Source organism: Bos mutus, chromosome 24 (genome assembly GCF_027580195.1).
Source record: "Bos mutus isolate GX-2022 chromosome 24, NWIPB_WYAK_1.1, whole genome shotgun sequence".
Taxonomy (NCBI): domain Eukaryota; kingdom Metazoa; phylum Chordata; class Mammalia; order Artiodactyla; family Bovidae; genus Bos; species Bos mutus.
The window spans coordinates 32,646,898-32,669,953 of record NC_091640.1 but is presented as its reverse complement, the minus strand read 5'-3'; the positions used below and the strand labels follow the sequence as shown (position 1 = coordinate 32,669,953).

Sequence of the window (23,056 nt, the reverse complement as noted above, 5' to 3'; positions counted from 1 at the left end):
CTGAAACAACTTGGCCTTGTTTCCATTTTTGCTTTTTTTTGCAACTCTAGAAATGGGACTTTTTGCTCAGTCGGTGAATCAAGAGAATCCTGTCAGCTTGCTATTGCTAGTGAAAATCTTTGAGTAAACAGGATGTGACACTGCGCTTATCGTGCTGACTCTGAAAATCATTCATCCTTACCGTGTCTTCACAGTGTGCTCTGAGAGCTATACGTTCATTCTTTCGTTCATTTATTTGGCTTCGCTGGGGCTTAGTGGCAGGCCATGAGGTCTTTGATCTTTGTTGTGGCACGGGGATCTTTTTCAGTTGCAGCGTGTGGGGTCTAGTTCCCAGATCAGGGGTTGAACCCAGGCCCCCAGCATTGGGAGCACGGAGTCTTAGGCCCTGGACCGCTAGGGAGGTCCACCATCTCTACTTTCTTAGTAGCTTAAAAATATATTAATGTGGAAATACCAACAGAATAACTTAATTGTTTTAAATTGGGTAGAAATGTTGCCCATGGTCTGTCTGTCCCTTTGTATTACATGTTTTATTTTCTTTTGTCCCCTTCAGGCAAGAGCACTCACTTGTGTATTTGTGGTAGACTCTTGACTCAAACAGCTCTTACTTATACCTGCTAGATAAAATAGGAATTTCTCTAGTTTTTTTTTTTTTTTTTTCAACCTCTAGGTGACCACAAGCAGAATTGTAAAAACAGTTTACACCATCTAAAGGAATGTAGAGGATGAAGCAAGTAAAATAGCTCGTATAATAAGAAAAAAGTAACTGTTGGGAACAAAATCAGAAATTAATACAAAAATATTAGTTGTCTAAATCCATTTATGTTTACCATTATCTCTATATAAAAGATTATGACTAAGATTAGGATGAAAAAGAAATGAACAAACTAGATACATAGCTAACTAAAAATATTTAAATGGTGATACAAAAGTAAAAGCTAAAGAGTAGACAAAATAAATCAGGTGTACGTGAGTGGACAAAAAAAGACAGTAATGATAATTTCAGAATTGAAGGCAAAATGTATTAAAGGGAACAAAGCTGGTTTCAAATGTTACGGTACTTGACAACTAAACTGTAACAAGCTTAAAGTTATTTCTTCCTAAGAAATAGCATTTTTTCTTAAATATAATAAGAATCTGGCAGAAATACAATTATGAGAAACTAACAAGTCTTTCATTCTTCAGTATATTTTATAATAAAATACTGACTTCTCTGCTCAGTTTTGCTATAATCCTAATACTGCTCTAAATGCAGGAGACCCAGTTTGATTTCTGAGTCAGGAAGATCCGCTGGAGAAGGGATAGGCTACCCACTCTAGTATTCTTGGGCTTCCCTTGTGACTCAGCTGGTAAAGAATCCACCTGCAATTCGAGAGACCTGGGTTCAACCCCTGGGTTGGGAAGATCCCCTGGTGAAGGGAGTGGCTGCCCACTCTAGTATTCTGGCCTGGAGAATTCCATGGACTGTATAGTCCATGGGGTCACAGAGTCAGACACAACTGAGCGACTTTCACACTCTAATACTGCTCTAAAAAAATTAACTTTACAATTAAAAACAAACCTGGAACGTTTTCCAGCGTTCTGAAATAATTTGTGAGAAGCTGAATTACTAATTACTGCATTGTTGTTGTTCAGTCACTAAGTCGTGTCCAACTATTTTTGACCACATGGACTGCAGCACACCAGACTTCCCTGTCCTTCACTTATCTCCTGGAGTTTGCTCAAACTCATGTCCATTGAGTCAGTTATGCCATCCAACCATCTCATCCTCTTTTGTCCCCTTCTCCTCCTGCCTTCAGTCTTTCCCAGCATCAGGGTCTTTTTCAGTGAGTTGACTCTTTGCATCAGGTGGCCAAAGTATTGGAGCTTCAGCACCAGTCCTTCCAATGAATATTCAGGGTTGATTTCCTTTAGGATTGACTAGTTTGATCTCCTTGCAGTCCCAGGGACTCAAGAGTCTTCTCCAGCACCACAGTTCGAAAGCATCATTTTTTCAGCACTCAGCCTTCTTTATGGTCCAGCTCTCACATCCATATGTGACTACTAGGAGAATGACTACATGGACCTTTGTCAGCAGTGTGATATCTCTGCTTTTTGATATGCTGTCTAGATTTGTCATAGCTTTTCTTCCAAGGAGTAAGTGTCTTTTAATTTTGTGGCTGCAGTCAATCTGCAGTGATTTTGTAGCCCAAGAAAATGAAATCCGACACTGTTTCCACTTTTGCCCTATTTGCCATGAAGTGATGGGACTAGATGCCATGATCTTCAATTTTTGAATGTTGAGTTTTAAGCCAACTTTTTCACTCTCCTCTTTGACTTTCATCAAGAGGCTCTTTAGTTCTTTGATTTCTGCCATAATGCTGGTGCCATCTGCATATCTGAGGTTATTGATGTTTCTCCCGGCAATCTTGATTCCAGCTTGTGCTTCCTCCAGCCCAGCATTTTGCGTGATGTACTCTGCATATAAGTTAAATAAGCAGGGTGACTATATACAGCCTTGACGTACTCCTTTCCCTATTTGAAACCAGTCTGTTGTTCCATATTCAGTTCTAACTGTTGCTTCTTGACCTGCATACAGATTTCTCAGGAAGGCAGGTAAGATGGTCTGATATTCCCTTCTCTTGAAAAACTTTCCATAGTTTGTTGTGATTCACACAGTCAAAGGCTTTAGCATAGTCAATGAAGCAGAAATAGATATTTTTCTGAAATTCCTTTGCTTTTTCTATGATCCAACGGATGTTGTCAGTTTGATCTCTGGTTCCTCTTTTCTTAATCCAACTTGAATATCTGGAATTTCTCAGTTCATGTACTGTTGTAGCCTAGTTTGAAGGATTTTGCGCATTACCTTGCTAGCATTTGAAATGAAAGCAATTGTGTGGTAGTTTGAACATTCTTTGGCATTTTCCTTCTTTGGGATTGGAATGAAAACCAATGTTTTCCTTTATATTAGAATAAAGCAAATATGTGTTTTGTGCTTGCTAATATTCAGTATTTTAACTGGTGTGTGTGTGTGTGTGTGCGTGCATGCACACTCGTTCAGTCCCTCAGTCGTGTCTGACTCTTTGGACCCCCTGGACTGTAGCCCACCAGGCTTCTCTGTCCATGGGATTTTCCAGGCAAGGATGCTGGAGTGCATTGCCATTTCCTCCTCCAGGGGCTCTTCCAACCCAGGGGTCGAACTCCTGTCTCTGTGTCTCCTGCACTGCAGGTGTATCCTTTACCAGTGAGCCTCTGGGAAAGCCCTTTTTAACCAGTGGTCCTAGCCAGCTACAGTTGTCTATTGTAAATGAAGAGACAGCACTGTCATTATGTGCAAATGGTTTGAATCCAGAATAAAAAAATTTAAGAATTTTAAAAATTCCGGAGTGTAACAAATATTATACTTGAAAAAAAAATGCAAAGATTTCCACATACCAGCAGTATTCACTTGGAGAATAAAATGGAGCAACAGACCCCTTTTTCAGTTCCAACAAAAGATATAAAATGCCTAAGAAGACACCTCAGGAAGTCCCGAGTAACTGGAAAAACACTTGGAATCTCTGTAATGACAGTGCAGTGGCCGTCAATCCTGCTGCTTTTAATTTGGCAATAAATATGCTCCATTTAATCTGACAGAGATTCCTGCTTTTATTCTTCATGGCTTCCTCTGGAGGCAGATTAAAGCTTGCCAATGTTTTTTCCTTCCTTTTACCAGTAAGGAAACTGAGGTTTTTTTTGTCATTTTTGTGACAGTGTATCAGGGCACAATTCATGAGACAAAAGCCGGTGTGATACTAACTCTTGATGTCCTAGCTTTTTCATACTAATCTATTTTCTGTGTTTTCTTCAGGGTACATGCATTTCTTTAAAAATTAAGCTGGGAATTGAGTGTCAAATTGAGAATAATTCTCCTTTCTCTGCTGAACTGTGGGTATTTTAATTTGTAACCGTAAGGACTCCCATGGATCACTTTGTTTTGAATTGTTTTGGTGAAAAGAAGGAAACATATTTCTACAATTTTATTGGCTATTCATCGTAATTCCTTGATGAGTGATCAGACTAGAAGTGGAATTAATTTTGTAGCTATGCTTGCTCCTGGGATAATGCCGTTAAGCTCCATAAATGGCTTCAGTACTTTCCAGTTCTGATCAGGTGCTTATAACACAAAGAGCCTGGGACTTTCTTCACAGGTTAATTTTTCTTTTATTGATTTACTTATTTAGCTAGCTAGCCGTGTCGGGTCTTAGTTGCCGCCTGTGGCATCTTATATCCCTGACCAGGGATCAAACCTGGGCCCCCTGCATTGGGAGCTCGGAGTCTTAGCCACTGGACCACTGGGGAAATCCCCACAGTTTAATCTTTAAAGAGGTATACTGCTCTGGTTTCCCAAGACGTTTCTAATAAATTACCACAAACTTCATGGCTTAAAATGACCGAAATTTTCTCTTTCACAATTCTGGAGGCTCAAAGTCCAAAGTCAGTTTCTCTGGGTGCAAATCAAGGCGGTGGGCAGTGCACCCTTTGGAGGCTGTAGGGAAACTCTATTCCTTGCCTTTTGCCTCTGGTGGTCACGTAGATTCCTGGACTGCAGCCGTATCACTCCAATCTCTGCCTCTGTGGTCACAGTGCCACCACTTCTACTTCCATCAGGCTTCCCTGGTGGCTCAGATGGTAAAGAATCTACCTGCAGTGCAAGAGACCCAGGTTCAATCCCTGGGTCAGGAAGATCCCCTGGAGAAGGAAACAGCAACCCACCCCAGTATTCTTGCCTGGGAAGTCCCGAGGACAGAGGAGGCTGGTGGTCTCCAGTCCGTGGGGCTGCAAGAGTTGGACAGGACTTAGCGACTAAACCACCACCTACTTGCGTCAGCTCTCTCTGTTTCCCTCTTGTAGGGATTCTGTTGATTGTATTTAGTGCCCTCTGGATAATCCAGGAACTGGCCCTCTTCTCCAGATCCTTCGTTTAATCACACCTGCATCTCTCTCCCTGAAGAATGCATGCTCTGGAGGCAGTTGGAGCAGAATTTACATACTAGTCAATTGCTAGCCCCCATGCTACTTAACCTCTTTGAACTTCGTTCCTTCATCTGAAAATGGAACTAATATACACCTATCTCAGACTCTTGGAAAGGGTTAAGAGAAATAATGTTGATTCAGCTATTACTTGGTTTCTTATTTTCTTGAGTTGACAGCTTAGTTTGGACTCATCTGTGTATCTCCGGAGCCCATTCCATCCCAGGCACAGTATTTGTCTGATAAATGTTGACTGAGTCATTTTCTGCCCTCTGAAGGGCAGTGTGGCATTGCACTGCCATCTGCTGGACCCCAGCTGGGGTCAGATTGGTAGTGATGGCCCATCCCTGTGTAAGAGTTGAGAGCCATTAACTTGGGAAACTGGGGAGATCCATGCAAAGCAGAAACCCTAACACTGTGGTTTCTTTGTAAATGGGCTAAGTTGAGTGCCTGTGTGATGCAAGGGAAGAACTTTTTTATTTCTTTTGGCTGTGCTGGGTCTTCATTGCTGTGTGGGCTTTCTCTATTGTGGCAAGTGGGGGGCTGCTCTCTAGTCGCACCGGCTTCTCCTTGCTGTGACTTCTCTTGTTGCAGAGTACAGGCTCAGTAGTTGTGGCGCATAGGTTCAGTTGCTCTGTTCAGTTGATCTGTGGGATCTTCCCAGACCAGGTATCAAACCTGTGTCTCCTGCATTGGCAGATGGATTCTTTACCGCTAGACCATCAGGAAGGTCCAGGAAGGAACGATTGATCCAGAAAGTTATAAATGGGCATAATGAGTGTCCAGATCCTTCCACACATACGTACTTTTCATAAGAGATTGATTTTTTACCTTTTGTATCTTGGCTTTGTGGGCTTCCCCAGTGGCTCAGCAGTAAAGAGTCTGCCTTCAATGCAGGAGATGCACATTCCATCCCTGGGTTGGGAAGATCCCCTGGAGGAGGAAATGGCAACCCACTCCAGGATTCTTGCCTGGAGAATCCTATGGACAGAGGACCATGGCTGGCTACAGTCCTTTGGGTCGCAAAAGAGTCAGATACCACAGAGCAACTAAACACATGCATACATACACACACACACATCTTGGTTTTGTGCTCACAATCAGTGTAAACGTCTCGAGGTTAGAGAAGGGAGCTTGTTTCATTCCTATGAGGGTCCCCTCAACTCAGTGTCGAGCTCCTTGAGAATACATGTTAGTGAGGCAGTGATGGGTGTGTTCTGTGGCTACCTGCCGAGCACTTGTTGGGGTGACACGGATTGAGCACTCAGTATGAAGCTTGCTGCCAGCAGAGTGAAGTGTTACCACGGGGCACGAGCAGTTCCTGGCCCAGCCATGGCCTTGGTTCATGAGTCATTTGGCTCCTAGTGCTCCTGAGTCACAGACTGTCCTGCACATCTCCTTGCTGACTCATCTGTGCCCTGTGTAGGGTCCGGGGGCCTCCTGCAGTGATCAGACATCATGTCACTGAGGAATATGGTGGGGGCTGGGCTCAGGGAACCAACAGCCCCTCTTAGACCCTTCATGCCCCAGTCTGGCTGCTTGCAGGGAGAAGAGGCAGCTGGAGCGTTGGAAAGGGAATTCCCTGGGAGCAGCAAAGGGAGATGCACAGGACGGAGCGCTGAGTGCAGGGTGGAAGAGCATCGCATTGCAGGCACCCGCGGGAGGGAGAAAGGAACACTTCTGAGCGTGCATCAGGACTTCGGGACATTTAGGATTTATATTTAGGATTTATATCACTGTATCCTTAGTGATAGATGATACTTAATGCCTGTCGTTGCCATATTTAGGGTTTAATCTACCTCCCTTTCATCCTGATGATGCCTTTTAGGTGATCTTACCAGTTGCTTATGGCCTCAGATCAGCAGACTTTGAAAGAGATCTTTCATGGAAAGAAAAACTAAATGTATTTAACCAGCAAAGAGCAGGACAGACATTTGAGAGTCTCTCGGGCTCTAGACAGTACTGGATGAATGTAAAAGTAGGAAGTAAAATCTGGATCCTCAGTTTCTAAAGTGTCCAGAGAAGAGAGGTGATGACCAGAAGCAATCTGACAATAGCACTGAGTTGTGGGGTCGAGAGTGAGGGGGTCCCAAAAGGGAGAGCAGTTGAGGCTGGACCCAGGGACTGGCTCCCGACAGTGCTGACTGCGAGTCTCTCTGGGTCCTGTGGGTATACACAGGAGGACGTACAGTCCCTCTCCTGTCGAAGTCACCCATCCCAAGGATCAGCTCAGCTCATCACTGGACTCCTCTAAGTTCTAGTGTACAGGTGCACAGAGAGCCCCAGTGGCAGGAGGGGCTGTGGGCCACGCCATCCCGGGGAGTCTTTCTGGCTGAGCAGAAGGAGAGGTGCTCTGACCTCGGTTCAGCTCACAGCCATGGACGGGGCCATTTCCCCAGAAGTCTTCAGATCACTCTCTTCTATAACTGCTTAATCTGTTTAAAGTAACTAGAAGGGAAAAGACGCTTTTGAATTTGGAAAAACAACGCTTTTGTTGTTCAGTCGTTCAGTAGCGTTAGACTCTTTTCGACCCCATGGACTGCAGCACACCAGGCTTCCCTATCCTTCCCCATCTCCCGGAGCTTGCTCAGACTCATGAACTTTGAGTCGGTGATGCCATCCAACCATCTCATCCTCTGTCGCAATGTTAACGATAGATCTTAAGCCAGTGACCGTGGTTTTCATTTCTTTCCGTAGTGTCAAATCAACAGTGCCTTGACTTCCTTCCATACTGCTCTGGAACTTGCGGTAGACCAGAGAGAAATCCAGCATGTTTGTCTCTATGAAATTGGTAAGTGTTGAATGTCAGTCCAGTTGCCTGTCATCAAATAGTGTATTAACACAGCAGTTTGTGTCCAGCTTCTTGTCCCGCAAGTGTTAATGCATTCCTGTGCACTCTTTCCCTGTTAATGCTGTTCAGTTTGTGTCTTTGTGAAATGCCGGCTGCCTTTTGTAATAACAGGACTTTGTTACCATGGTGGAAGTAGCGATACTTATCTCAGTGAATTCTTGTTACTTCTTTCCAATAATTTGTTCCTTTGATGATTTGACTCTAGGCTAATAGGCACAGTTGACTGAATTGAGTAAGAACCAATTAAAAAAAAAAAAAAAGAACCAATTTTGACTCTTTTATTGGACTGGATATTAGAATTCAGAACTGCTATCTCTTCCCTCCCACCAATGTGTACCTGAGAAGAAAAGTCCGGCTTAGGAGAGGTTGGGTGCACGGATTCCAAGCCCAGTTAGCTCTTCTACCAACTAACTAGGAGCCCTCGCCCTGCAGTCGCCCTTGGAGCAGCTGTGTGGTTTAGATGAAAGTACCCGGATGAGCCTGAGGCAGGGTACTTGGCACACGTGTTAGCCACCTCCTCCTGCTTCTCCCCTCTTGGAGATGCATTTATAGACAGACCTGGAGGCATTTGTTTGCCCAAGATTTAGCCCCCCTCTCCCCTCCCTCAAAGTTGTTGCTTTAAATTTTTTTTTTTTGGCTGACTGCACTAAAATACGTTAGTGATTCCATAATCCTTGACTGTGACAGTGGCTTAATTATGCTGAGAAGCATAAACACAACTTTGGACTTGAAACAACAGGAACACATTTTAGTAAGGGATTCATGCTTTTTAGAATTTGAGCCAAGACTGCAAGGTCACACTGTATATAGCGCACCTACAAGGAATGAAGGAGGGAGCAGAGACGGGAGAAAGGATGAGGTGGTGATGAGAACCAAAAGTGAAATTGAGACTCCAAAGGCTGTCATCAGAGACACAAAAGAAGAGATGGAGGAAGCCTGGGGAGGCAGTTGTCACCTGGCAGAGTGGACCTTACAGTGCCTGCTGCTTGCTTGCCTGCCATAGATATATTTGTCTTCCTGAATCTTTTCTTTTTTTTTTTTTAAAGAAGAGTGCTGATTGAGAACTGCCCAATAAACAGTACTATGTTTTATACATCTGTTATAGCTTAGAAAGTGAAGATCAAATGTGATCCAGTGGGAAATATATTTTTCTGCAGTCTAACCTCTGCTGGGGGGCTTCCTTGGTGGCTCAGCGGTAAAGAACCCACCTGCCAATGCAGGAAATTTGAGTTTGATCCCAGGGTCAGGAAGGTCCCCTGGAGAAGGAGATGACAATCCTCTCCAATATTCTTGTCTGGGAAATCCCATGGACAGAAGAGCCTGGTGGACTACAGTCCATGGGGTCACAAAAGAGACATGACTTAGCAACTAAACAACAGCCACCAACTTGCTGGAGCTCTGGTGTGTAGCCGTAATGCGGAATGGAACATGAGACACGGTAACTGTGATGTTTTGAGGGAGACAAGGCATCTCTAATTTCACAACTGATGTAGTAGTATAGAACTTGAAGAACTAGCTTTGGTGACCTTTCATGGTTCTTGTTTAGGATACTCTTTTTTTCTTCTAGTTTTATGGAGATAGAGTTGACATGTAACATTAGTAAAGTGTCCAACATAAAGATTTGATACTGTATATATTGCAGACTGATCATGGTGGCCTTTTCTTGTGTGTGCACCACTTCTGGGTCTGTGGTGGGGCAGAAAGTTAGAGCTGCAGAAAGCTTAGAAATCATGGAACCCAGAGCTAAGGACGTAGGAGGGTTGACCTGGGGTGTGGCTGGAGGGTGGGAACAGCGCAGTCGGAACTCAGCCTCCTTATTTTGGTTTGGTGCTACCTCCCACCTCTACTTTTGCACTGAATCCAAATCTTACCCTGAAGTCTATTTTAGGATGGAAATAATTTGCCCCAGGTTTTACTCTAAAATTAGGGTTAGGGTTAGGGTTAGATCATGGCATCTGGTCCCATCACTTCATGGAAAATAGATGGGGAAACAGTGGAAACAGCATCAGACTTTATTTTTCTGGGCTCCAAAATCACTGCAGATGAAATTAAAAGACTTTAGAAAAATCATGACTGCAGCCATGAAATTAAAAGACACTTACTCCTTGGAAGGAAAGTTATGACCAACCTAGATAGCATATTGAAAAGCAGAGACATTACTTTGCCAACAAAGGTCCGTCTAGTCAAGGCTATGGTTTTTCCTGTGGTCATGTATGGATGTGAGAGTTGGACTGTGAAGAAGGCTGAGCACCGAAGAATTGATGCTTTTGAAGTGTGGTGTTGGAGAAGACTCTTGAGAGTCCCTTGGACTGCAAGGAGATCCAACCAGTCCATTCTGAAGGAGATCAGCCCTGGGATTTCTTTGGAAGGAATGATGCTAAAGCTGAAACTCCAGTGCTTTGGCCACCTCATGCGAAGAGTTGACTGATTGGAAAAGACTCTGATGCTGGGAGGGATTGGGGGCAAGAGGAGAAGGGGACGACAGAGGATGAGATGGCTGGATGTCATCACTGACTCGATGGACGCGAGTCTGAATGAACTCCGGGAGATGGTGATGGACAGGGAGGCCTGGCGTGCTGCGATTCATGGGGTTGCAAAGAGTCGGACACGACTGAGCGACTGATCTGATCTTTAAAATACGTCAACTTCACATCATATCCCGTGGAGTTTGACACTGAATTTCCTGGAAGTGTGGCTTCCCCTCATCCCTGTAGGGTGTCAGGTGACGTGACTACTTCGTGGAGTGGATAACAGAATTTGTTAGGCAGCTCGCAGACAGGAGAGTGCGATGGCCTTTGATCCTCAGCCCTTCCCTCTTCTAAGCCGTGTGACCCTGAGCAAGTCACGAAGCCTCTTCATGCCTTAGGCTTTCTCCTTGGTCAGGTACGGCACCATCAGCCACCTTTCCAAGACTGCACTGGGATTAGAGAGAATTACATCAGGTGCCTGGCACACCCAGGGCTGGCTCTATGATGGGGAGCTGCTGTTACTAACAGCAGAGAGTAACACTCCTTATATCCTTGCTGCTGTTGCTTCTCCCCACCCGTACCTATCCCCAGGATGCCAGCCTAAGGATGTTTTGCTCCAAGAGAGCTGGGTCCTTTCTCTGCCTCTCAGAGAGAGGGTGGCAAGTACTTAATGTCTCACTGGCTCGCTCTCTACTCCTCTGAGCAGTTTGCTAATTACCAGTGATCATCAACGCGCTGGTGAGTATGTGAGACTTCCGAGGTGGTCACCGTGTTATATAATCTAGTAGCATCGTTCCTTTTTCTCTACCTGTTCTTGGAGAGAAGCACTGTGCTTAGGTTTATTGCACAACTGGAGACAAATTAGACCATTTTCCTCAAAATCTTTATGCGCCTCCCTTCTATACTGCCTCACCGGTTGTGAAATCAGAGATGCTGTATCTTCCTCAAAGCATCCCATTGAAAATGTTTAAGAAGAAAAAAAGAATTATGAAGTTCTCAGGTAGTTTACATGGAACACTTGCAGAGGAAGTCAGCAGGATGAGGGATATGTAACCTACACATGGGCTGAAAAGTGTGTTATTTTGCTGTTCAGTCGCTAAGTCGTGTCCGACTCTTGCAGTCCCATGGACTGTAGCTCACCAGGCTCCTCTGTTCATGGGATTTTTGAGGCAAGAACACGGGAGTGGGTTGCCATGTCCTTCTCCAAGGGATCTTCCCAATCCAGGTATCGAACCTGTGTCTCCTTCATTGTCAGGCGAATTCTTTACCACTGAGCCACCAGGGAAGCCTGTGTTACTTTAGGATCCTTTTCTAAAAACATCTGTTTCACAGGTTGGTGCAGCATGATAGAGCTGAATTTCAAGGATGCGTTCAATTCCTTTGAGAGGCTAAAAAACGAGTCCCGGTGGTCCCAGTGCTATTATGCCTACCTAACCGCAGGTGAGTGGATCCCAGTACACATGGTCACAGCACGCCCTCCTCTGTCTCAGACTAGCTCCCTCTTGTTGTTGGATGGAGAGTGATGGGCAGAAGATGCAGAAGTGGTGTTCTTGACAGTTTCCCACAGCATGTGGTGTTGTTTGTTGCTGATCAGTCGCTGAGTTGTGTCTGACTCTTTGAGACCCCCATGGGCTCCAGTAGCCAGGCTCCTCTGTCCTCCACCATCTCCCATAGCTTGCTCAAACTCATGTCCATTGAGTCGGTAATGCCATTCGACCATCTTGTCCTCTGTTGTCCCCTTCTCCTCCTGCCCTCAATCTTTCCCAGCATTGGGATTTTTTCCAGTGAATCAGATCTTCAGAACAGGTGGCTAAAGTACTGTTTTGGACTGCAAGTGAATAGCAGCTGAATACAGCTCCCACCCACCCAGTGGAATGTTGGGAAGTTCGATGCTACACGCCCTGCCCCTTCCAGTATCCCCCCAGGGCTGGGTCCGTCACATGCTGGGTCCTGGACATGCTCGTTATGAGCTTCTCATTTTCGTACACTTTGTCCTAAACAGCCTCAACTTACCCTCACCCCTCTCCTTTTTTTCCTCAAATCTATTTTTCATTTATTAGGCGCTTAAAGAATTTTAAAGCATTGAACATGTCTTTTAAATCGTGTTCATATCTTCCTTTCAATTGTTAGTGCCCTCGTTGTGAGTTGCACAGGTTTTGAGGAGTCCATTCCAGCCTTGTTTTGCCTCTTACCCCTGTTATAATTAGTGTGATTTTGCGGAGTACAAGGTGTTTCAACACTGCATGTCATTATGGCAGAAACAACTTACGCTTTCTGACAGGAGTATCGTGTGCGTTGCCTTTTCCCTTGACATGAACAGATAGGTGAAGACATGCTGCCACCTGGTGGACAGAACCGCTGTCTGTGCCCTAAGCCCCATGAATTGTCTGTGTGATGCAGAGTGGTTTAGGAAGCGATTGAAGAGACCCAGGGAGTGTACTCCTCCTGCCTCTAACAGTGAGCTTTCCTTACACACCCACAAAAGCGATTCTTCTCCTTGAAATTTAAAACTGATCCAAGCATTATTTTAAATGTGTTCTTATTTCTCTGAAGGTTTGCATTTAACAGAACATCTCCTGTCATTCCATCCCTGTAACTGGTCTCTTTAAAATGGGAAAGAATTAACAGTGACCCTGTGTATATCCAGAATGTTCTGGAACTGCAGTCCATTAGCAATCAGGATGGAAGCCCTTACACCCTCAGTCCTTCCTATAGACCCCACAGGGTGTTAATCCATTTTCATCTGGCTCTTGTTGTTGATGTTTGAGTAAGATTATTTTCAGTATGCTGCTAGGATACTCTAAGGGTTGGTTTACGGAACTCAGAGGCATCTCAGATGAAAATTGCAGCTGTTTATTGAGTGGGCTTGGTGTGCCCTGCACGGTGATGAACCAAAACAAGCTGCTGCTGTTGTGGTGTAATAGGATCAGGTAGTCAGTGTGGGCAGGTATTTGTTTTATTTTAATTGGAGGGTAATTGCTTTATTATATTTTGTTGGTTTCCGCCATACATCAACATGAATCAGCCACAAGTATACATATGTCCCCTCCCTGTTGAACTTTCCACCCCTTCCCACCTCTCTAGGTTGCCACACCGCACCTGATTTGAGCTCCCTGCATAATACAGCACTTCCCCCCTGGCTGCCTGTTTTACGTGTGTAGTTCTGTTTCCATGCCACTCTCCCCATTCGTCTCACCCTCTCACACATCGTGTCCACAAGTCTGTCTCTATGTCTGCGTCTCCATTGCTTGATGAATGGATAAAGCTGTGGTATATATATACAATAGGATATTCCTTAGCCATAAAAATGAACACATTTGAGTCAGTCCTAATGAGGTGGATGAACCTAGAGGCTGTTATACAGAGTGAAGTAAGTCAGAAAGAGAAAAACAAGTGTCATATATTCACGCACATACATGGAATCTAGAAAGGTGATACTGATGAGCTATGTATTTTTTAAAAATCTTTGTGGAGCATAGAGCATGAAGAAATAAATGTACAGTGTGGCTCTATAGAGGAGCATTTATTCTCACTGGAAATCCCAGGATCACACCAGTTGTAGGAGATGATACAGCGTGAAAGACTCCAGTCTCCACGTCTCCACGGGGGTTCCGTGAAGATGATGTGTGAAGAGCTCCACATAAAGAGGGCTTGGGAGGTGGGGCGGCTCGCTGCTGCGCTCTCAGTGCAGGCGGCTTGCAGGAGCTGTTACCTGAGTTGGCTTGAAGGACTGGTATGTGTTATAAGCAGCGCCTGAGAAGATGAGCATTAAGGGACTGGAAACACTGCCACTGGGAACTTAGTTCCTTGGTTTTTTCTTTAATCACTTTTTTTTTTGTCTTTTTTTCTACTCTTGGCAGATTTCAATTTACAATACAGTATTATCGAATGTAGTCACCATGTTATTATACATTAGATCTTCAAACCTTGTTTATCTTATAGCTGAGAGGTTTTTTTTTTAAATTATGGTAAAATATACATAATGTAAAATCTACTTTAACCATTAAAAAAGTATTTTTTTTTTGGCTACGCTGGACAGCTTGCAGAATCTTATTTCCCCAGGCCTCTGAAGGTGAAAGCCCAGAATCCTAACCACTGGACCGACAGGGATTTCCCCGTTTTAACCATTTTTCAGTATGTGGTTCAGTGGCATTAAGTTCTTTGATAGCCATCGCCACTGCCCACCTTTCTTTTTGAAAAGTGAAACTCTGTGATCTTTATTTATTTTGTGTGTGTGTTTGTGTAGCAGAGTTTTATTAAAGTGAAAAAGGGACAGACAAATCTTCTGACACAGACATCAGAAGGGGGATGGAGAGTGCCCACTGCTAGTGTTAATCAAAGCTTATATCCTTTTACCAGACCCATTCCCACAACATAAATCTTAAATTAACAAGATTAGAACTAACAACAGAAAGGTCTTACCAGATCCACTCCCACAACATACTTCTTAAGGTAACAAGATTAGTTAGAAGGTTCTTGTGAAGGAGAAACATGTCCTGGAGCAAGATACATTGTTACATTGACCAAGACAAGACAGTGTAGAAAAAGTGCTGGTCCTTTTCTCCTTGAGAACTCCAGACCTCTGTCCCCTTTGCAAAAGCTCCAGACCCCTTTCTCCTCCTCGGGGACCGGGACTTCTTATCAACCTACTTAGGAATTGACACTCTCGTTCCCCCCTTTTCTTTTAGGAGTAAAACTCTATGATCTTTAAACAAGAACTACCTACCCCCTGCCCAAGCCAACCCCTAATAAACTCTGCTCCTTCTGTCTATATGAATTTGACTATTTTAGGTGCCTCAAGTAAGTGGACTCAACAGTATTTGTTGATTGAATCTGGCTTATTTCACTTAACATAGTGTCCTCAAGGTTCATCCATAATGTAGTGTGTGTCAGGATTTCATTCATTTTTAAGGCTGAATAATATTCCATTGTGTGTACAGACCATGTTTTGTTTATTTGTTCATTGTCTGTAGACTCTTGGGTTGTTCCCCCCCTTTGGCTGTCGTGAATGATGCTGCTGGGAATGTGGTTCTTTTTGAGGCCCTGGTTCCAGTGCCATTTAGCACATTACCCGAAGGGTGATGTAGGAAGTGGGATGGCTGGACCATATCCTTGTACTATTCTTGCAAATTTTCTATGCGTTTGAAATTACATAAAAATAAGTTACCCCAAAAGATTAGAATATCTCTTGAAGGGCTTCCCTGGTGGCTCATTGGTAAAGAATCCACCTGCCAGTGGGGGAGACGTAGGTTTGATCCCTGATCCAGAAAGATCCCCTGGAAAAAGAAATGACAACCCACCCCACTGTTCTTGCCTGGAAACCCCGTGGGCGGAGGAGCCTGATGGGCTACAGTCCATAGGGTCGCAAAAGAATCGGACATGACTGAGCGACTAATGACAACAATAAAGCTTAGTCCTAATGGACAGGCTGAGCATCCTAAGTCTGTGTAGGTCTCAGACTTAGGATAAATCAGAGATGCTCTGCTTTCTAATATCTGCATCCTTTGAGGCAACTGTCTGTAACTTATGAAAAGGAAGTGGTATACATATTCTTCAGGATCTGAGGTGTTAGAGCTATAGACCTGCAAAGGTGATTCAGATTCTGATATTGTTGATATTTATGACTCTCTTGTGTGCCCACATTTGCTCATTCCTTTTTAGAAAACTATGTGACTATATAATAATATTATCAGTTATGTACGGAAACCTCAAGCTAGGGGCAGCAGAAATTACTCTTTTTCATTGATTTACTGTGTGACCTCAGGCAAGTCTTTTAACTTTCCTGGGTCTATAATACCATGGAGTTGTTCTACAAAACAATCACCGAGCTTCCTTCTGGTTTTGAAATGTTGTAACACAACAGATGAGGTCATTTGGGATGGGTTCAGACCCCACATCCGGACCAGCGCTGCTTCCAAAACTGGGAATGGAATTACCTCTCCCTTTTCATATTCAGACTAATCCCAGTGATTCCCAGTAGAAATCTTCTGCTTTTCCCATCACCTTGATGTCCTCAGCTTTCTCCAAGCCTTGCTGCTTGTATTTCTTTGACCTTCCAGTAGCTGCTCACCCTCTGACATGCCACAGCCCTGTGCCCGGCTTGACCAAGCCCCAAAATGTGAGAATGGGACCATCTAGTTTTAGGATCGCTCAAATAAAGAAGGAAGAACTAGCAAATCAATGGACATTCCAAGTGGGGATTGAAAAACAGTATGTGCCAGAGACAAAATCAACAAGAAATTAATAGAAAGGAATTCAGTGTCATGGGAGTTGCAAAGAGGATGACAAAGAGTGGTTGGTAAAGTCAGATGGAGGAGGTGGGACTGCAGCCTGGTGTGAAGTTTGGAGAAGGGAGAGAGCGGGTGAAGCAGAGGCAGTGTGACTTGAGTCTTTGCCTGGGGTTTGGGGGAGATGAAGATCGAAGTCTTAGCCCCTTCCAAGGCTCACCTTGACTCTGGTCCCTCAGAGCTGTGCGACCACGCCGAAGAGAAACCATCCCTTCCCTCCTTGAGCTTTTTGAAAGTAACTTTGATGTCAGGACTCCCAAGGCTCTCTTCACTGCATCCATTGTAGCTCTGGAATTGTGGGTGTTCTCTCTCCAGCTGAAATCCAAGTTTCTTCTGGGTGTAAACGTGTATTTCTTCTTCACATCCTTGATAGTGGCTGTAGGTGGTAGGTGCCCAGTGAACACACCCGTGACTACTTCATGACGGTGAAGGACTGTCAGATACAGGACACTTCATGACTTTCTTTCCAGGCACAGGGATAGCCCTCTACCAGTGTGACGCTCTCACAGTCCTCCCAGCTCCTAACTGTTCTTGCCTAGTTTTCATTTTTCTTCCACTTTCCAAGTGTGTGAGCTCGAATGGGACTGTGCTCCGTGACAGTATCTACGACCATAGTTTTCCCAACGTGTTCCTGTAAAGCTCAGGGAACCTAGCAGCAGGGAAATAATTACTGAATCAGTGGAATGATGAGCAGCAGGTTGGTATAGTCCCACATGTAACAGTCTTTAGAAATATCTCCTCCCATTTTCTCCTTTGGTAATAACCTTTTCCAAGTGTCATCAACCTGGGTATCCCTTAGTGGTATTTTCCCCCTAAATACTTTAAAGATTATGACGATGGTTTCTTACAGTTTGTCAGGGAGCCACCGGTGATGTGGACGGGGCACAGATTGTCTTTAAAGAAGTTCAGAAGCTCTTCAAAAGGAAAAACAATCAGATTGAACAGTTTTCTGTGAAAAAGGTTTGTTGGAACTTGTTGATCTGGTGTGTCGTTTATAATGGATATTTCTAACCATGGTCACCTTGGACAGCAAATGGAAATCCTAGGAAATTAGGAAATCCTGTGCAAAGCTGATCTCCTTGCTGAGCAAGTAGCTCACGACTGTGAGAGAATATTCTCGTGTGTCATCCTGCTCTGAATGCAAAGTACTGGTTGGTTGCAAATAATTAAAGCTATTGTTTGCTATTGTTTCTTTGAATGAATAGAGATATTACTGACCCTGTGGAGCTCATGAGCCCCTGGAGAGGGAGTGTGTATATCTGAAGGGTGAGGTAGCCTCAGAGGAGTGCAGATCAGCAAAACCTGGGCAAGAGATACAGACTCTGGGTTCTCATCTAGTGAAACCATCACATTGGGTGATGAATAAAAAGCAAGAGCATGCATCAAATTGACCAGCAGAAAGGCCCAGGACTGTAGTGAGAAAGGCCCTCATTTATTTCTGTACTTTTTTAAGAATACAGTTTAGCTGAATTACCATAGGTTATAGGACAACTTGTCATATCCTGAATTCTGCATGTTTTCAGTTGGAAGTTTTTATTGAATGAACATTTAATGGCTTAGTGTGAGTATAAACTGGGTTGTAATGGGGAATGCCCCCAAGAGGACTGGGACTAATTAGAAAACGAAAAAGTCAATAAAACCATAACTGAAAGGCCTCTAGTGTTACAGCCTTCATATAAACCCATTAAGTTAATATCTGTCACCCAGCTTTTATAAATTCCTTTGACCTAAACCAAAATGAATCTGGTTTCATCCTGCAGTTTTTAAAATATGTCCTGGAACTCGACAGTAGATTGAAGTGAATAATGAGAGAAAGGGATATCTACCAATACAACAAAAACACAGAAATTTTCATTTTTAGCCTTGTGGGAGGGGACTGTTCATATCAAATATGAACCAGCATTTTTTTAATGTCTCTGAAGTTTTTTTTTTTTTTTTTTTTAGTTAGTTCGTTTGTTTGTTTTAAATGTAGCCTGATCATTCTAACTGCTTGCAGGCAGAGAGATTTCGGAAACAAACCCCAACCAGAGCACTCTGTGTGCTGGCGTCCATCGAAGTGTTGTACTTGTGGAAAGCCCTCCCCAACTGCTCCCCGCCCAACCTACAGAGGATGAGTCAAGGTAAATAACAAAGTGCGCACAGCAGCCTGTGCCTTCAGGGTCTCACTCATCTGCTCTGACTCAGAGAGTACCAATCTGTCGCTCTCTGGGACAGATGGCCTAGTGGTTAAGAAAATTCCATCACAGGTACTGGGGATAGAAAGCACTGGAAGGGCCAGATTCAGGAGTGTGTGGTGATGCTTTCTGATCATCGGGGTTATTAATCTTTTGGAAATGTCATCTTGCGTATATGCTGCCCTTCTCCAGAATTGATTTTGTATTAATATTTTGGACTCCAATTTATTGGATTGTTCTGCAGTGACACTTGTTTGTGATCAAATATAGCATTTTCCATTGAATTCCAATGGAATTAGGCTAGTCTCAGTCTTTGTTGGTGCATGCGGGCATTTCTCTAGATGGGGCAAGAGTGGGGGCTGCTCTTCATTGCAGGGTGCGGGCTTCTCATTGCAGTGGCTTTTCTTTGTTGTTTTGTAGTACAGGCTCTAGGGCACAGGGGCCTCAGTAGTTGCAGCTCCCGGGCTCTCGAGCACAGGCTCAGTAGTTGTGGCAAACGGGCTTAGCTGCTCCACGGCAGGTGGGATCTTCCCAGACTGGGGATCGAACCCATGTCTCCTGCATTGGTAAATGGGTTCTTTACCACTGAGCCACCAGGGAAGCCCCTGAGTCCCATGCTTTTATCATCAGACTTCTCTGCAGATGCCTTTTGCTTATTAAGAAAAAAACAGGTTTCCTTTCAAAGGTCAAAAAGTTTGTCAGTATTGATATTCCAGAGCAGAGTAATACAACTCCAAAAGAAGTTGTACACAGAGGCCCTGTAATTAGAGTAGGTGTGTAAAGCCCATGGGGTCGCTAAGAGTCGGATACGACTGAGCGACTTACTTTTACTTTTCACTTTCATGCATTGGAGAAGGAAATGGCAACCCACTCCAGTGTTCTTGCCTGGAGAATCCCAGGGACGGGGGAGCCTGGTGGGCTGCCGTCTATGGGGTCGCAGAGTCGGACATGACTGAAGCAACTTAGCAGCAGCAGCAGCAGTAACCCTCCCAAGGAGATTACTTGAAAGGAAATAAAATTGCTTTTGGATGTTCAAGTTCTGCTCTGTTGTTTAAAAATATTCATAATTTAAAACCCATTCCTGGTTGTTGATGCAAGTCTGGAATATCTACTAATGTCTAACACAAAGGAACAGTGAAGAATCTTAGTGACTATGTTCTTTTGAATGCACAAGTGTAGGCTATGTATTTAGAGATAATTCAAACACACATGCAAATATAAAATAGTAATTGGCAGGCATAAGAAAGATTATCACTTTCTTGGACTAAGGAGACTCACTAATGGACGAGGAAGGGGAACCTTCTCAGTTTGAACTCAGTGAGTCACTAAGCAATGAGATTCTTAACTCCTGATGAATGTATTCCCTTCTTGCTGTCTTCTCTTTAAGCTTGCCATGGAGTAGATGATTCATCTGTCGTTGGATTAAAGTATTTGCTTCTTGGTGCCATACACAAATGTCTAGGGAACTCAGAAGATGCTGTTCAGGTAAACTGTTCACGTGGTGTCATAGCTAAGAAAACTGAACTATGAAAAACTACATGTGGGCTTGTGAATGAGAAAAAGGAAAGTGTTACGCAAAGCCAGTCTCCCATCACAGTGTGAGTTTCATCCACTTTATTAGATGAAGGTCATCCTCTCAGATGCCAGAAGTTGGTGATGGTTCATGTTCGTTCTTAATGTGACTTCAGAGCCTTTGAATATTTCTTCACCTATGGGCTCCTTTTCTGGCATTATCTGTTTATCAAAGATGACCGTCTCAAGTGGTGGAAGAGGAAGTGAGGAGGCAGACAGTTTTGTTTGTTCATTCTAATAACATCTGTATTACTTTCAGTTCTTTCAGCGAGCTGTCAAAGATGAGTTATGTCGGCAGAATAACTTATACGTTCAGCCATATGCTTGCTATGAACTTGGCTGTCTTCTATTAGACAAACCAGAGGTAAGATCTTGCCTATTTTCTTAAATAACGTTCATCAGCAAAACTGTGGAAGTGAACAGGCACAAAACATCCTTCATTTAAAACAAGTTGGTTTTTGTTTTGTTTTGTTTTCCTTGATTCTACACGGGATGAATCCAAGAAGCTACTAATCCTATATTACTGTGTTGAAGGAGGTAATCTATTCCCTGGAGTTACAAAAAGAAACATAGCTTTTTGAACAAAAATTCATTTGAGGCAAAATCATTGTCTTTTTTTTAGAGTTATAATTATAATATGATTATAATATATTATAATCATTATAATATGATGTAATGTGGTTTATTCAGATGAATACAGAATTTCATTGTGATCCTAGTGCTATCCTTTATCTTTAGTGTATGATACCAATTAAGTTACTTAACCATATACTTTGTTCCTAATCTATAAAACAAGATAAAAAATACCTGCCTTTCCAATTTAATAAAGACTGTAGTGAGAATAAATGAGGATGATGTGTAGGATTACTTAAAATTTTTTAGAATACCTTGTAAATTTGATGGATTATTAAGATGTATATTTAAGCACAATGGCAGTTTTTAAAAAACAGAATTTCAACAGTGCTGGATTTGCTTAATACCTTCTTTTAGAAGCTCAGTTACATAATATTGACTATATAAAATTCTAGGTTTCAATACATTCAAGTCAGCTTTCAAATATATGGATTTTTTTAAAAGTTGAGCTAAATCAACAGAAATATTCTAGCCTAATCCTTAAATATGTCACCTATCTTGCCAAAGATAAGGCTTTTAATTGATAAGCCTTCTCATTTGAAATTCTAATTTTACCAAAAGAGAAAATGCAGTTTTTATGAATTTTGGTAGAAATTTCTAATGCCATATTCTTTAAGAAAATTTTTACTCTTAATGCAACCTAGAATACATATACATAAAATACAACAAGTATGATTTATCTCTTGAAAAATGAAGCTGATTGTTCTCAATTAGTATTGCCTTCAAAAAGAGATCTAGCTTACTGACTTCCAATAAACTTAAATTATCAAATTTAGATTGTTTAGTAGGGTCTTAAACTGTTTTAACTCTTTTAGTTGTTTATAGAATAATACTTAAAATTATGAAAAATTATCAAGTAATTCCTTGATGTAAATAAACACCATTATATTAAAGAAAAATTGAGTCATTATGCTTGAATGAGCAGTTGACTCCCCTCTAGGTCACCATGAATTGTTGGAATTAACAAGTCTTCTATTATAACATTTTCTGCTTGAGTACATAAACACAGGTGTTAAGAGATAATGTGTTTTTCTTATATTCATAGACTGTAGGAAGAGGCAGAACTCTCCTCCTTCAAGCAAAGGTAAAAATGCCCCAAAATCCCCAGTCTCTCTTTTTCCAGTGACCTTGTCCTCTGTGTGTACTCTGGAGCCTGAATTCAAGAGGTTTTGTGAAACGATTGTCCTGGTTGATAATATTTCTGGAGGGGGAAGTCATAACTGAATCAGGAGGAAGTCATAACTGAATCAGTGAGCAGTTGATTTTTAAGTAAAATTACACAAAAAATTCCGATGAAATTGCTCATCATGCTTTATAGAAACTCTTCTTGTTTGAGTGGGAAAATAACTGTTGATTTCACAACTGTGTTCTTGGGAAAATAACTGTTGATTTCACAACTGTGTTCTTAAGAAGTTTAGCAGTAACTTCCACTGAGCCCAGCATCAGACTACTGTCTTAGGAATAACATGAGGGAAATTTTCCAAAGACAGCATTTAATAACATTCAGTTGACATTTTAAAAACAGATAAGAATTTGATGTTTGGGGAATTGAAAAAAAAAAAAGTGAATGTGAAGCCATTATTAAGTGCGTAAGGAGTTTTACTGTGGGAAGCAGACAGTGCCGTGTGATTAATACCGTAGTAGCACCGACAGCTTAGCTAATAGTCTCTCTCTCTGGTCTTGCAGGAGGATTTCTCTGGCTACGACTTTGAAAACAGGTTGCATGTCCGCATTCATGCTGCTCTGGCCTCAATGAGGGAACTGGTCCCTCAGTGACAGACCCCAAGTTCCTGCTGTGTCCTTCCCCAACACAGGTTCTGCACTTTAAAAGCAGAGCACACCGCTCTTATGAAGATCAGCTTTTCTTCGAAAACCACCTGGACCCAGGACACGTTTCCTCAGTTAGGCTGATGTATTCAAGATCTCCTCTTTTAAACACATAGCTTAAAAAAGAAAAGTGATGATGATGGTAGTGATAATAACTAACCACCTGGGGAGAGGGTTAAGTGACCTTGTTCAAACATTTTAGTTTTGTGATTTATTATTTTTAAAATAAAAGTAAACTAAATATTCAACCTG

General features: G+C 42.8%; 1 protein-coding gene across 1 annotated transcript in view; it reads left to right on the top strand.

Annotated features, from left to right (window-relative positions):
- TTC39C (tetratricopeptide repeat domain 39C) overlaps positions 1–23,056 on the top strand; it is a 103,249-nt gene extending 80,193 nt beyond the window's left edge. The window contains exons 7-14 of the mRNA XM_005898873.2: positions 7,690–7,783; positions 11,644–11,751; positions 17,449–17,558; positions 18,595–18,718; positions 20,160–20,257; positions 20,604–20,708; positions 22,023–22,061; positions 22,664–23,056. Of these exons, the coding sequence (XP_005898935.2) occupies positions 7,690–7,783; positions 11,644–11,751; positions 17,449–17,558; positions 18,595–18,718; positions 20,160–20,257; positions 20,604–20,708; positions 22,023–22,061; positions 22,664–22,753 (768 nt within the window). The 3' untranslated portion in view covers positions 22,754–23,056. The remainder of the gene's footprint in view (positions 1–7,689; positions 7,784–11,643; positions 11,752–17,448; positions 17,559–18,594; positions 18,719–20,159; positions 20,258–20,603; positions 20,709–22,022; positions 22,062–22,663) is intronic.